This window comes from Labrus bergylta, chromosome 3 (genome assembly GCF_963930695.1).
Source record: "Labrus bergylta chromosome 3, fLabBer1.1, whole genome shotgun sequence".
In the NCBI taxonomy this organism is placed as follows: domain Eukaryota; kingdom Metazoa; phylum Chordata; class Actinopteri; order Labriformes; family Labridae; genus Labrus; species Labrus bergylta.
The window spans coordinates 17,703,205-17,719,550 of NC_089197.1; the positions used below are offsets into that span (position 1 = coordinate 17,703,205).

General features: G+C 41.2%; 1 protein-coding gene across 1 annotated transcript in view; it reads left to right on the forward strand.

Moving 5' to 3' along the window:
• The first annotated feature begins 210 nt into the window (after window positions 1-210).
• rasa3 (RAS p21 protein activator 3) overlaps window positions 211-16,346 on the forward strand; it is a 39,264-nt gene continuing 23,128 nt past the window's right edge. Inside the window, exons 1-3 of the mRNA XM_020635895.3 lie at window positions 211-596; window positions 14,622-14,739; window positions 15,359-15,462. Of these exons, the coding sequence (XP_020491551.1) occupies window positions 542-596; window positions 14,622-14,739; window positions 15,359-15,462 (277 nt within the window). The 5' untranslated portion in view covers window positions 211-541. The remainder of the gene's footprint in view (window positions 597-14,621; window positions 14,740-15,358; window positions 15,463-16,346) is intronic.

Sequence of the window (16,346 nt, forward strand, 5' to 3'; positions counted from 1 at the left end):
CATTTCAACAGATAAAAGCCATTCAAAGATCTTGAGGCGGCGTTCAATCTCAGAGCATTTATGAGATGTAAACCTAACTAAATTAAAACTTGCACTTTTGGTATGTAGACTAAGTGAATTATGTTAAACTTCATTATACTCTTATATGTCTGGGGCAGAGGGGAGGACTCTGGCAAGTCATCGGTTTTTCTTAATGACACCACTTCCTCCACACGGTGGCACGTATCATCCTGCATACAGAATTAGGGGACGGTTGTCTTCGGAGTCACGCCCCCACCCTTGCTCTGCTCTTGCTGCTGCTGCTGGGACTGAAGCTGGAATCCGCTCGCCTGTTTTCAACCAGCCAGCAGCAGCAGTAGTAGCGGCAAGCAGCAGCAGCAGCAGCAGCACTGGTCGGACTGGAGCATGAGAACTGTCCGGAGAGCATAGATGAGCAAAACCTCTGGATTATCCGCGCGCTGGAGAGGCCAGAACCGAGCACCGTGGTGGACTGTCTTTATCTAGTCGTCAAAAAAAAAGGGAAAAGAGCCACGGGGAAAGCATGGCGGTAGAAGAGGAAGGTCTGCGGGTTTTCCAGAGCGTTAAAATAAAAATAGGTAAGGAGAAAAATCCCTACCCCCAGTCTGAGCGCCTCAATGGATGGCTCCATGTTAACGGGCCAAGCAGTCAGTGAAAACTGGAGGAGGACTGGTCTGTCTTGTTCCTGCTGTTATTGGTATTCAAATCACGCTTTTTTTTTTTTTCCTCCTTTCAGGGCATGGAGTGTGAGCTGAAAATTGTTAGATTTAAAATGTAAGGGGGAGGGGGGGGAAGGGGTAATTCAAAGCCTTATGGGAAATTGTGGGAATTTGGCAGCTGGCATAAGAAGCCAGCTCTAGCCTACATGATCTGAACAGACTGTCTGATTTTTAGTAGTCTGTGCGACATAAAGGCTTCACAGCTGCACATGTTTTTTTTTTCTTCTAGTTACTTCACATCATATGAAGCCTTTATTACACCTAAGCTGAACCACAGATTCATGTAATGTTATCCCCCTCTTCCTTCTCACAATACCACCCCCCCTCCCCTTCTTACAGCTTCATGCTTAACTGTCTAGCTATTGATTGTTAGCCCAGATTTCTATATTTAGATATCTAGCTGGTCCCCTGTGGGTACTCTTGGTTGTAGCAGGCATGTGGTGCATGCATATCTTGTGAATGGAGCCATGAGGAGGCTGAGTGCAGCGTGCATTGGAGGACAGTGGTTTCATGCAATTCAGAAAATGGCATGACTGTCAGGAGTTAATCAGAATGAAATGGAAGAAATGCATTTTCCACATCTTGAGTTGAAGTGTCGCAATTATGTTATAGGCTAGTGTGGTTTATCTAACCACTTTAATCTAATGCATATAAATGAATAATAATAATGAGAATACTGAGGGGAAGAAATTGACAGACACTCTGGCCAGATTGTTTTCTTTTATGAGTAACTGATTCAATTTGTGCACACAATTTCAGATGAAAGTTTACCGTGCAATCCCGACTAACCCTTCAAATAATGTGCTTTATATGATAAACAGTGAAGAAGGAAAATGTTTTGGACAATACCAAATTCTGTTGAAGCTGCAAATCTGTTTTAGAATGTTTTTGTCAAATGTGTTTGTTTCAGTCAAGGTTTCTGTGGTTATTTTGTTGGGGAAAGTCCCGTGTAATATCATATCATTTGAAGCCAGCAGTGACTTGGTCTGCCTGCTCTATAGCTGTTATCTAAAGGGTCAGTGGTGGATGTTTTTACTGACATCACGCACCCGACCCATCCTGACTGACTGTGCTGTCTGGTTTGTTTTGACTCCAAACATGCGACAGAAGGGATGAGCAGCGGAAAACAAAATATTTGACACAACAAACAAACAAACAAGCTGTGGGGCCGTCTGATGATGCCAGCCGGCATCACACAAAAACACTCCAGTGGAGCCTCTTCCAGTTGAGCTGGTGTAAAATGTTAAGCTGTGTTTTTTTGAGCTCCTTACCTCCTTACCATAAAATTGGCCGCAGCATCCCCAGGAAACAGCTTTTAGACCTGAAACTCCGGAGAGAGTTGTGGTGTTGAATCAGGAAGACCTCGTCAGATTTGCGGCACTTTCTGAATGAACAATCAGTCAGCGTCGAGACTGTCTATGAAAACTTAATGACTGCATGACGGACGTCTTTCCTCTTGATACAAGCCCTACTGATTCTTTGATGTGTCAAAGAATCGACTTCAGGGAGTATTCACATCCTTTACAAAAGTAAAAAAAATAGCAATACCACACTTTTGCATTTACTCTCTTTACATATAAAAATGCTATAGTTTTATGAACAAAATGTACTTAATGAAAGGTGCCGATGACGCATTATTGTGTAGCTTACTACAGATTCCTCCATTGGCTTAATGACGTTGTGAAAACAATTATAGCTTTATGATTGTCCTGACTTGGTAATTACTGGTAACTGATGTTCATGAAGAACGTTTATGACGTCATCACTGCCCAGCGTTGACTCCTCAGCCTTCCTATTCTTCTTGCACAGTGACAGCAGTAGAGTTCAAACTGCGTCGTTACCTCGCAGCAGCCACACTCGCTGTCAGTCTGCTCCCCACGGAGCTCTTCTCTTGGTAATGCCGGTGTAACACTTGCATCACATTGTTTTCATCAAAGTCTTGTCCTTTGGCAAGCGACCGCGGCTGGCTTGTGACTCAGAGCTGAAAATCGGCCACATATTTGTCGAGCAAAGAGAATATAGAGAGAGAGAGGGGGGACTTATGATTGTTTTGGTTATGACTCCTCTCGGTTTCCTGGAGGAACACATGAATTTCGGAAACCGAACAGGGCTACTGGGCCTGAGTTTGTGCTGTAAGAGGAACACAGGAAACAGGAAACTACCCCCAATTCACTTCCTGATTGGTTGGAATAGACTACAAAAAGGATTGTGTTTTTTCCTGCATGGCAACAAGCTAATGCAAAGCAGATGTGGTGCGTCGCAGAGCGAGGGGACAGAGGTGGTGTCTCACATACAGCAGCGGGCTGTGCTTCATCTGTCACCAACTATGTCCCTGTCAGCGCTCAGAAAGACGAGGAACTCTCAGCGGCACAGCTGGAGTCGGGATTTTGCTCTAATTAACAACAACATATGTGCATTTGACTGCTCTGCCACTGCGAGTATGACAAATGCATTTAACCATATCAAAATTGTTTATATTACTGTACTATCCTTCAAAGAAATATGAATCACCACTTACTTTAACATCTAAATTCCTACTGTGATACAAGCTATTGTGGAACCTATCTTTGCTCAAATCCACAAAATGTAAAAGTATCCAGAGCAGCTTATGACCACTAGCAGCATGAACAAGAGTTATGGGCGTTCATGCCTCACAAAACCTAACTATGTACCCACAAAGGAAGTCATGGAGATTCTTCAAGCTAGCAAGCGTTGATAAAAAAAAAAAAAGTGTCTCTTAAGGACAAAAATGCATTCAACAACATTTTACATGTTGACACTTTAAGCTTCAAACAGTTGAAATGGTTAGACTGGATGTTGGTGAAATACTTGAATAAATCAGCCCTGAGATATCAACAATCGTTTTGGACATTGAATCACATTGACACTGAATTAAAAAAAAAAAAAAGTGATGATAAGGAGCTTGAAACCTAAACAACAAGCTTACAGGAGCTTATAAGCTCCATAGACCTCTCTCCATTACACACAGTCTTTTGATCCTAAGTTATCCTCACAAGCTTCTCATCCTGCACGGCTGCGGATTTCAAGTGTCCCAGGAGCACTGTGTTGATATTTATTAATACAAATATTAATATAATAATACTTTTATTAGTGCTTGCTTTGACACGTGCAGAAGCATTCATAACAACAAAGCATCAGAACCCAAACAACAACAACAACAACCAAAAAATGTGATTAGATCGCAGCAATACGAGAGTGACTATGGATGTATAAAAAAAAGAATTGACTGAATGGGCCACAGTGAAAAAAAAAAAACTGCAGATAATACAAATTGTGTCGAGGAGCTGAAGTGTTGGAGGTCGAGGAAATTCAGGCAGCTCAGGCTATGGTGACTCGGGCCTGGTCAGGAAATGCTCCTTGTAGCGACAAAGCTCCCCCCCCCCCCCCACGCCTTGACAGCTGGCCAACAGAGGTTCCCAAACTTCCTCCTGTCCAGACTGAACAGGAGACGTGGAATGATGAAGAGAATGAGGGCAGGAACACGTGTGTGTCGAGCACTCCAGCTTGTGTTGTCTTTGGGTAAAGGGCTCAGGATCCATTTAATTTGTTGAGAAGAATAACAATCCTCATGAGGCTACGATAACACGATGTTCTTAAGACGTGTGTGGGTTAAGAAGCTTCGACGTCACCACTAATGTGTACACTCAAGGCATGTACAGTATATTAGCCTGTGTCTTCATTTTGTCCTAGAAGGCGGCTTTCGGGGAAGTGTAGTTTGCTGTAAACACGTGTGTTGTCTGTTTAGACTCAGAGAGTGTTTCGGTCAAGGCAACTTCAGGCAGGTGGAATAATCCGGGCAGGGTGCAGCAGCTTCACTTAGCCCTCACTAATGGAGAACACAGTACTAGGAATTGCGGGGAAGGCCAGCATGCAGGGTCAGCATGCTTGGTAAATGAACGGAGAGTGCCACTCCTTCAGGATGTCCTTCAAATGCCACCCCTGTGCCAATGAGTGTGGACTCCTCGCTTGGATAACCCAACTGGCTGACAATAGTGTGAACACATTCACCAGAAACGGGAAAAAAAAAGAAAGCAGTGCCGGGATCGGTTACAGCTGCACTTGTTATCACAGCGGCAATTTTTCATCAGACGTCATGCTCAGGCGTGGAAAGCTCAAGTGTTGTTTGTCGTGGTCCTTTGCTCCAGGCTGTAACTTTACACATTTAGTCTATCTTACACATCAAATCTCACTGCTTCTTCATTTATCAGCAACCGCAAAGGAAATCTGATAATCTACAGAAGAGGAACACGGGCCCATATTTCAAACTAAAACAACATTTTAGCGAACACAGTCAGGCTACAGTCAGAGAACGGCTATCAGTAGCATTTAGCCACTAAGATCTTTATGCTCCGACTTGTGATAATTTAAGTATTGAAGTGGCTAATACTGCTGTTTGGTAAAGTCACAGGAGACAACAGGAACAGCAAAGCTACCTATAGCCAATGTATTGTCAGCTAGAAATGTACCTGCTAGCTTATAAAATGCTGAATTTATATTGGCCCTGCAGTGGTTGAATGCTAGCGTCAGCTTTGTCCTCACAGTAGCTTAAAGGTGATCAAAAATGTCTTTTTTTTTTTTTCCTGCTGGACCTTCAGCAGCCGATACATTGAGAAGCTTGAAATGATATTTGATGTTAAACTGTGAGGCACCCAGCTGTACACCACTCCCCCACCCCCTGCGTGACATCACAGGGAAATGGCTTCAGTGTGAATATTGTTTAAATTCTTGTGAAAAAGACTTCCACAGGAAATAGTCACAAGGCGTTCACGCACACACTGATTAAATCAGATTTCGAAACAGTGTTACTCTCGTCTGGTAACACAGACAATGTCACCTTGCCACACACACAGTACACCGAACTTCTCCCTTCCTGTGCTTGCAACAGACAGTGTATCTTCTCACCACCAGTGAACACAAAGATGGCAGAGTATATGCATGAAGGAGGGAGTTGTCCTCATTTTACATTCATACATCTAATTATGTATAATAATAATTATTAAATTAAAATAATTATTGTTCACGTAGAAGTAATAAAACAGAGTATTTTGTGAACTGTGTGTATTAACATGTAAGCTGAAGGAAGGGTTGAGGTTTATAACACCGTCCTCTTCATTCACATCCTGAATGAGCATTTCTAACGAGAGCTGGTTTTCGAGCGTGTATTTTTGAATAACTGTACTGCAACACACCCCTTTTTGTGTGCATGTTTGTGGTTATGTATTTGTGTTTTTACTCAACTTTTCCATTGAGACTAACCAATGTGTTTGAACATTAGCTGCAGGCAGGCTCACTCTAGATATGCAGAGAGTTTGATGAGTAACTGAATGTTGGTTTATCAAACAGACTGTGGTGTGCAAAACAGAGAAGGGAAAAAAAAAAAAAAACCCTTAACGGTAAACTCTTGTTTTTATTCCCCCATGATGATTGACCTCATGCTGCTCCATCTACTGTTGTGGTCGTGTGGAAACAGCTCAGCTCATGTGAACAGCTCAGCTGGTTTCAGTGTGGGTACATGTATAATGGGGGGGGGGGGGGGGGCAATTTGAGACAAGCTGCGTTGCATTTAAAAAGTTAAATTGGACGATAAATTGAGCGTGTTCGTCATTTACACGGGATAATTACGTGTTTAGAGTCATCTGAGGAGGGTCCAGTGTTTCATCTTTCATATTTGAACTGGTTTGGATTGTGCTGAATCATTTAGCAGTCAATAAATAATACACGTACTGAAAGCTGACTCATAATTGAAACATTTATTTAAATTGTTATTTAAAGATTTTAAGTCAGTTTTTGAGCGATGATAACATGCTGCACATACTACACTACCACTTGATGTTAAAAAACCTCCTTGAATGTGTCGCTCAGCATCAAGACAGAGTATGTCACTTTAGTCGAGCAAGAAAAAAGCAGACTCAGTGTGTGTGTGGCATGTTGTCAAATAGGGTAAACATTTAAAAAAAAATAAAAAATCTTCAGCTTGCTTAGATGACATCGCTCAACCCAAACTTGGTCTGTTCTATCAAACATTTAGAGGATTTATGCTGTTAAATGTTTGATGTTTGTTTTCATCACCCATCGTTCTCCGCTTACAGCTCCTGAAACTGTGTCTTCGGTGACGTGCATGTGGTCAGTGCAGGAGGGGACTGCACTGCAGTTGGGAAACAATGTCACTGTCTTACATAAAAGTGTAACTGACATTCTGCATGTTCACTTCAAAGATAGTGATTAGATCATGGTATTCAGTTCAGTGTTGTCATGTTAATTGGCTGACTATTGCCTTGTACAAGGGCCAATCATCTTAAGTTATATTGATTGTTATCATCGACTTTAAAGGGGCGTTCCAACACTTTTTACACATAAACATCAGGTAACCCGAGTGCTGTTATCGGTGTTGTCTTTTGCAACTGAAGACAGTTCAACCCAGTTGTTGTCATTAGTGGGTATTATGTTAAAGCAGATAATTGTGAGGTTTATCCTGAAAATTGTTTTCAGGCCTGAGTTTAAGAATTATCTGATACAAAAACCCTCCAGACTAGATTTGACATCTGCTTCAACATTCCCGCTGTAGAAAACATTAGAAATACGGTGTTTCGCATTACAAAGTAAACCAACAGGAATGTGCACTTCTGTGTGTGTCTTGGTCCATACAGTCCCTTGCCACATGGTGTTGTTAACAGTAAAAGCCCTGATGCAGGTCTTTGAGTCCTCATCTGATATCTGGCTTCTTTTGATTATCCAGACAGTCGTATTTCCATGAACCCATGCAGGACTTAAAAAAGGTTTCATATTCACGTTTTCTGTTTTTTTTCCCCCCATTGTATGAAAGTATTTTGTTTTAGTATTTGTCCATAGGGCAGTGTCTCCTCCGCCCATTCAAGACGAGACATCTCGTCTGTTACTCCTCACCATGAATGTAAATGTCGTGAAAGGCAGACTGATGGGGCGAAGTCATACAATTGCTGAGAAGGCATCAAAGTCTTAATGTTGACAGAATGGCATCACTGTAAATATCAGAGACAGAACAACGCTGTGTGATGCGTCTGATATTTACAGTGAAGAGGTAGTGGAGGTACAAAATGCAGAGTGATGGCTCTATTATGCCGCTGCAGGGGAATCTCAATGTAAAATCAGCTCATGTTTGACTGGCGTGTAAGTAGTTGAGGGTGAAGTTTGGAATTCAGGGTTTTGGAGTTTGGCCCATAGTTGGCACTAGTTATAGAGTCAGTATGTCTTGTTGTGTGTGTGTGCTGCTTATTATCCAGTGTTGCTTTGATGGATTTCTCTCACCAGTGCCTTATAATTATGAAGAAACCCTTGACCCTTGACGAAAGGACTTGACTTCTGAACAAAAAATGTTGTGTGTTTTTAATTCTCGCTTTTTTAAAAGAGTTAAAACGTTTGTAGAGAAAGCCATCGTGATCAAATTTAAGCCCTAGTTTCAGTCATCAAGGAATGCTTAATGTGGGATCAAAGCCGCTGTGTGTGCGTGTGTGTGTGTGCGTGTGTGTGTGTGTTAATGTTTAGTCATCTTCAGAGGGACACCAATGACTTACAGTTTTGGTTCACTTTTTACTCTTTACATGAGAGTATAACAGGAACTGAGTATTATCTGTGGGATAATAAATTGCCATCGTACAAGTTTCATTTTTCTTCTTTTCATTCTCACGACCATCTCTCTCTCTCTCTCTCTCTCTCTCTCTCTCTCTCTCTCTCTCTCTCTATCTGTCTTACACACTCCCACAGACACACACACTCAGCACTCAGGGGTAACTGGGTTGTTCGCTGCTTTTAAACTACATCTTGGATCCAGTTGAAATTCCTTTCTCCTCATCTCATTTCCTGTTGTAGCTTTCTCCTCCAGAGTGAACCACTCTCCAGTTTTCTATCTGACTGACTTCTCTCTCTCTCTCTCTCTCTGTCTCTCTCTCTCCCTTGATTGAGTACACTGCTTGTGTTTTTCTCAGTGGCCCCCTCCGACAGGCCAAACAGCCACTGAAAGCATTCACGCCTGTGTATCCTCGAGTGTTTTCATGTCAGAGACTATTAGAAAAACGAGAGCAGCGGTGCCTCTGTAACTGTACGCACGAGTGTGGCCAACTGAAACCAGCCAACATGGGAGAAAGAGGAACAAAGCTACACATTCACTGACTCCATTACGCTATTTCAAACGCTTGGGCTTCCTAATTTCTTCCTCCTTCTTGTCACTTTCCTCTGCGGGTATGAGGCGGAGTTCAACCTTTTTGGATTTGTCTATCAGTTTGTATTCACTTTGACCTCTGTGCTGTGTTCCTGTCACCATTATATCCCTGCAAGTCTGCTGAACGCCCCCATGTTTTGCGTTCCGACCCACAGCACTCTCTCACACACACACACACACACACACACACACACACACACACACACGTGCAAGAGTGTGTGTCTTTTCACTGTGTGTTTTCCCGTGATACTAAAGCAAGATATTCTCCACGGGCAGCTGCAGCGGTGCACAATGAAAAGAGAGAGCTGCTGTTGTTGTTGTTGTTGTTGTTGTTGTTGTTTATACTTCTTGCCTTTTTTTAAATCTCAAAAAGGGAAAATGCACCCCTCTGGAGTGGAGAAAGTAAAGGGGTGTTTGTTTTTTTCTTGAATGAAAAAAGGGGGAAATGAACAAAAAAAAAAGAAGAGGAAAGTAGAATGGGGTTGAAGCACATTTTTAATGAGAAATCGAAATCCATAGAAGCCCTACACGGATGACAGAGAAAAAAAGGTGGTGTTCAGACAAAGAGCTAAAGAGAAACCTCATGGACCGTAAAGTCAGAGAGAATGATAGGCAGGCTGAGACAGAGGATTACAGACTGTGGTTTTATAATAAAGTCTTTAATCCTTATGTGTTGAATTGGAGGTTACTGGAGAGGCTAAGGCTTTCTTTTTGTCTCCATCAAACATACACAATGTATACACACACATCACACGTTGTTTATTACTTGTTTAACAAGCAGGTATAGAGAGCAGCATAAACACTTTTACAATAACGAAGCACACAGACAAAATAAGGCTATGCACAACAAACAAGGTAACACATTTTCAAAAGTGAAACTTGTCTTCTCCGCCCTCACTGCTATCCTAAACTTCCCCTGAGAAACTCTCAGGAGTGTGTATCGCTATGCTAACGATGTGGTCAATGCTGCTTAACACACAGTCATTATTCACTATGAGAATTGACACAGTTATATTTGAATGGTAAGGCAGTCAGAATAGCTCTATATGTTTTGGTTATTAGTTAGCATTAGCATATATATCCCAAAAACATCGAAAACAGTTCAGTATAATGTTACTAATTACTAGTTACTAATTTATTGTAAGCAATACAATACGTGCTTTTATCACATTTTAGTAAAACACTAGTTATACATAGAAAGCCATCATATATAAATGTAATTGAAACATTTTATTTTTTCATGCAGTCACAGCAATGAGATCTGCATCCCTTTACCATTCAACGTCATAGCACTACGGTGTGTTCAAACTGTGCAGGAGTAAACATTAGCTCATGAAAAATGTTATTTGCATATTTGGAATTGATCAAAAATCAATGCATTAATAATGTTTGAAATAAAAAGTTATTGTCTTAGTACAATACTTAATAGTTGGAAGCAACCATTTTTCCGAGGACTACCCAAGTGATGCGTTCAGGTGCTCATGGCACAGAGTTCATTTGTGATAATGTGCACACTCAGTGAGGTGTGCATTTGTAAAAAAAGATTGAGTCACTAATTCCATTACTGCCCCTAGACATTTGATGTTTTGTTGACTCATCACTCACCTGAGATGGCACCAACAACTCGAGGTGTTAAAGTTTCTCATTTGCACTATGATTCACCTTCACAGAGAGCTTTTCACCTGCATTACTTACGACACATCAATTACAGAAATAAAGAAGTGAAGAGGATGAGAAGTTCACCGTGAAGGGTGACTTATCTCGTGCATGTTTCAAGTCTCTGCAAGTTGATTTTCATGCTGTATTGACGTCAGTTGAAACCTCCAGTTGCTGAAAAAATGCACTCATCAATCCAAGAAGGTTTGAAGAGAGGTTGGAGGTAATGCAAAAAAAAAAGAAATACAGTATTTATGAGTAAACATGCCTTTTTTTGTAGATGTTTTGAGCTCTACAGTGGCTGATTTTGGCACACAGTTTTTGTATGTACGTTGCGTGTTAAGTCATTAAACAAACACATGCAACACACCTGAGAAAGCCGTGCTAATCCTATGATATCTTTTATTACTCGGATGAGCCGGATGGTTCAATCCAATCATTGGTCCTTAAAGATGATGAATTAGAGAGGGACTGGACTGAGGTGAACTTGGGAGCGAGGGGTGAATGAGGACGAGTGCAGGAGAAAAATAAATGCAGGAGGAGAATAAATGAGAGAGAAGGTGAGGTGAAGAGGAGACAGGAGGAGGATCTAATAACAGTGGGAAGTAAAGGGGATAAAGACAAAGATAAGAGAGGCTTACGTCATCACTCTGCTCGACACATAAACACAGACCGAGCTGGAATCTCTAACAACACATTTAACCAGCATATCGTGTCTCATCTTTCAGAGCTCACGTGTCTTTTTAACTTGTGAATGAATTTTGTTATGGTGAGCTGTTGGTCTAATGACCTACACGCTAGATGAATAAGCCTCCAGAGGAGCCGTCATAACAGCGTGTTGCATTACAAACCCCACAGAGGGCACTTAATCGTCTGTTTGTCTCAGCATGGTTTTATATTTATCCTGCAGAGGGAATTATGGACTAAAGGTTCAGATATTTGTCTACGTGATGCCTTTCTTTGCACGTATTCAAAAGAAATGACAGAATCTCAAGTAACAACAAAACAAACCAGAGCAGAGGAATCTCTCAGAATATATATTTTTTCATCCTTTCAGATGTCAAAACTCAAATATGTTTAAGCGACAACAATGTTTTACTTTGTGTCACAGGCTGGGTGGCAGAGGGAAACACTATTATTTCCTTCCAGGAGAGTCTAAAAATGTGCAGGGTCAGCCCTGTATTTAAACATTAATCACTTCCGCCTTTTTACTCCAATGTTCCAGTGAATCCATCTGGAACAACTATAAATACTTTTCATTTCCAACATGGTCGGGGGGGGGGGGGGGGGGGGACATAAAACATTCTGGACAGTAGGAGCAAACCTTTAGTTGTGGAGGTTATATGATGCTTGTTGTATGTAGAAAAATAAAGATAATCATTCCTTTAAAAACTGACATTTCAGTGCTATTTTTTTCTTCACTTACTGGTCAAAGCTGCCTGTGTGTAAATGTATGGATTTATTGATCTGAAATTCAAAGAGTTCATTAATGAACATAAACATGTGAATATGCCAGATTAGCCAAATCTTATTTCCATCTGTATACGAATGTATACCTCACAAAACACAGGAAGCACAGCAACAAGCAGAAAGAAAACAACAACATAAACTGTTCAGAAGTCGACCTAGACAAACATATAACAATACAAAAGGTGGCTATACTATTTTGCATTTAAACAACCAGGAATAAGACTGTAGTGATCGTCAGAGAAGATAAGATGTTGCATAAGGAGGCGGAAGGCAAAGTGCTGATGTATTTCACATCATTAGAAAGAGCTGGTGTAAAATGCACATTGGCCCCAAAGCACTTTTATGTAAAGTGTGAGTATAATTGCGCATAGCTTTAATGCACAAAATTAGCATATACAGACGTGTACATACACCAAGCAGAAACCTCAGGTGAACCTGTTTTGATTTATGAAAGACATGACTTATGTATAATGATGGGTGTGACTGATCTGACTACAAGCAGCTTGGTTGTAGCGATTTGTCAGGAGGCCTCAGGCGGGACTCAGTTCTCTGCTTGTCGTTAGGTTGACTGAAAGTTTGGCAGAGTTAGCATTTCCAATATGGTAACTGGGATTCTATAAGAGCCCTTCGGAAACCAATGGGTGACGTCCGTCAGGCTTTATCCGTGTTTATTTACAGTCTATGAGACAAACATAGTAATGCAGAGGTAAATCACAGGGTTTTTTTATAAACAGTGTAACTGCATGTAAGTGAAGGCTACATGATTAATATGATTACTCACCTCCTGTCAGTGTTGCCACATCATATATTTTCAGTTTTTGCAACACCAGCCTCTTTCTCCTTAAGTATATCCCTCTCAGTGTTTGAATTCTGGAGGTGTTAATTTGAGGCAGCAGGAAAAAAACAAAAGATTTTCAGAGAAGGTGGATATCTGTTTTGTGTTTCTCCAAATGTCAACACTCTCCTCTTCCTCTACTCCGGTTTGTAAGCACTGCAGTGTGTTTAAAAAGCTGTGTGTTCTGCTCAAGACTCCTGCTGCATCTATTTAAACTTTTTCCTTGTGCTGCAGGAGAAGCTTTTGTTCTTTTAAGAGGCTGGAGAAATGATGATCAACTGTTTTTTTTTAAAAGTTATTTTTAAGCATTACAAACCAAAAGGGCTTCGCCTCATAGCTTATAACTGCATTTCAGTCAGTTCTTACTGCAGTGATACCAACATGAAGTCTCAAATCGAAACAATTTACTGCAAGAAGTCAACATATTGAATATATCTTAGTTTAATTGGGTCAAAGGCAAAAAGTAAAGCCAAAGATTAAGTGAAGCACTCAATCATTTCAAGCCAGAAATCCAGATTTGCTATTTCTCCGCTTGTCGGCTGAGCAGCAGCATCTGATTCTTGAAGAAACAAGGTCATAACCATATTTCTCCAAGTATTGAATGATATCTCTGCCCTATATAGCATTCAGCTAAACTTCTATCATAAAGGTATGGGTATGGGTGTCTGTTAGTGGCCGGATGTTTTTATCAGTGTCATTGGGAGTGTCCAGATTGGTCATTCTGAGAATGTGGGCACTGACAACAAGCTGAAAAGTGTGATTTAAATTTGTGGCTTTGTGTGTGTGTGTGTGTGTGTGTGTGTGTGTGTGTGTGTGCGTGCGTGTGCGTGTGCGTGTGTGTGTGTGTGTGTGTGTGTGTGTGCGTGTGTGTGTGTGTGTGTGTGCAGATAATGGAGCGCTGTGACCATGACACGTGTAACCATAGACCACATAGTCCTCAGGGTCCCTAGGGTGAAGAAAAGAGACAATAAGAAACAGAGACTTGACTAGCATGGCTCATTGGCTTCATAAAGGAGGATGTATTGCTCCTGAGGGAGGACTGTAGCACCACCTGTGTCTGTGTGTGTGTGTGCGTGTGTGCGTGCGTGTGTGCGTGTGTGCGTGCGTGTGTGCGTGCGTGTGTGTGTGTGTGTGTGTGTGTGTGTTTGTGTTTGTTTGTGTGTTAATGTCTCGGTGGGTGGTTGGGCCACATTCCTGTGAAAGGGAGTGCTATCCGTCACACATGTTTGATGAACACATTGAGCTTCAGCAGGATTCAGGAAATGTCCCACGCAGATTCTTTCATTCTCAGATCTGACAACATGGTCAGCCACACACACACACACACACACACACACACACACACACACACACACACACACACACACACACACACACACACACACACACACACACACACACACACACACTGAAGGAAGCCGTGTCCACATGCTGTTTTGAAGGTTAAGGTATAATTAGTGTTTGTTTCTGAAAAATCAGCTTAGTATTTATGTCACCTTGCTGACCTAATCTCTTTACACATGCTGTCAGGTTATCCACTGTACTACAGGTGTAAAGTTACATAATCCTTTTTTCATTTAAACTCAGCTTTAAGCTGCGTTCAAGTGTCCTTAATGAAGTAAGACCTTGCAGGCCTGTTGCTGAATACAAATAATAAACACTCACTTTCTCTACTTTCGGCTGACTTTCCTACTTTTATTGTGCGCAGGAGAGGCAAAAAACATCCCTCCGTACCCGGGGCCAAACAGGATGAGGGACTGCTACTGCACCGTCAACCTGGACCAGGAAGAAGTCTTCAGGACCAAGATCATCGAGAAGTCACTTTGGTACGTTCAAGGCCCCTCATCTCCACTCAATCAGGAAACACAAAATAAAATTTGACTTACTCAGACTTCAAACTGCCAGGCTCATTTGGTTTAAAAACATCATCAGCTGCCTTTTTAGATTAAAGACTTTCACAGACATGACTTCGTCTTTCCTCAGAGTATTTTAAATCTTTTCCCGTTACGTACATTTTTTGGGCACATAGGAGTTTTTGTCAATGTATGTGGTTCAAAGTAAAGCAAAATTCACTTAGAAATAATGGAAATATCACATACATCAATCCCAATTTAAGAAGAGAGGTTCAAAGGATTAGGGGGATCTATGGATTTATTATTGTTGGTCACATTTTTCAATTCGCTGGACATTTCATATCTGTGTGATGCTTTGACTTTTCCTGCTCTGTAACAAATGTTACAGAAATGTCCATACAGACTTTATTTCTTATCTAAGACATTCAGTCACCATATTATTTAAAGGAAATTGTATTCGTCTTACCTAAAACACCTTTCCTCATAACATTCATTCTTATTGTCTTTTGACATCTTAAATAAAATACCAACTTTCGATCAGACAAGAGGAGTCTCTAACCCCACTTTACCTTTTTGTCCCCTCTCTCTTCAGTCCGTTTTATGGAGAGGACTTCTACTGCGAGATCCCACGTAGCTTCAGACATCTCTCTTTCTACATCTTTGACAGGGACGTCTTCAGGAGGGACTCCAGTATCGGTGAGTTTGCAGCTCCATCATCTGTCACACTACACATTAACGCAGTCACCTTAAAGAAGCTGCTTCACTGCATCAAGTCGTGAGTGTTTGAAAAGTTAAAAAAAACGTACTGCCGTACTGTGATGTTTTAACCAGCTAAAGCAGCACTTCAGACTCCTGCTTAATAAAACATAACGGTGATCTTTCTTGTTCTAGTTACAAAAGAGACTTTTGTCTCTTCTTTTGTTTAATTTGTGTTCAGTGTAACGTCTGGGTGACGTGGAATCAATACTGTTACATGGACAGTATTTATGCCCCATATTTGACATGTGTGGGAATTCTGCTGTTTAGTTGGGATCTTGAAAATGATGTTTATAAGTTACTTTTTAAGATAGCAGATGAGATGTAAACAACAGTCATCATGTGATAATTAATATTAGCTATCCAGAAGGCTTTACCACACATTTCCACATTGTGCCCGCCTTTATGGCTGTAGCCTCATGTTTAACTGTCAGACACAAAGCGGTGTCAGTGTTCTTGTCTAACTTTAGGAAACAAGGTCATAACCATATTTCTCCAAGTATTGAATGATATCTCTGCCCTATATATCATTCAGCTAAACTTCTATCATAAAGGGTGAGTGTCTGTTAGTGGCCGGATGTTTTTATCAGTGTTATTGGGAGTGTCAGTTTTCAAATGTCTAAATTGGCCCTTCTGAGAAGCAGCACTGCACTGAGCACTGACAACAAACTGAAAAGTGTGATTTAAATTTGTGTGTGCGTGTGTGTGGGTGTGTGTGTGGGGCTGGGTGTGGTAAATGTTGAATGTATGGTTTCAGTATAGAAATGGCTGGTTCAATTTCAGGCCACTCAGGGAGTTTTTCTGCACCTGGTGCCTGCATGCAA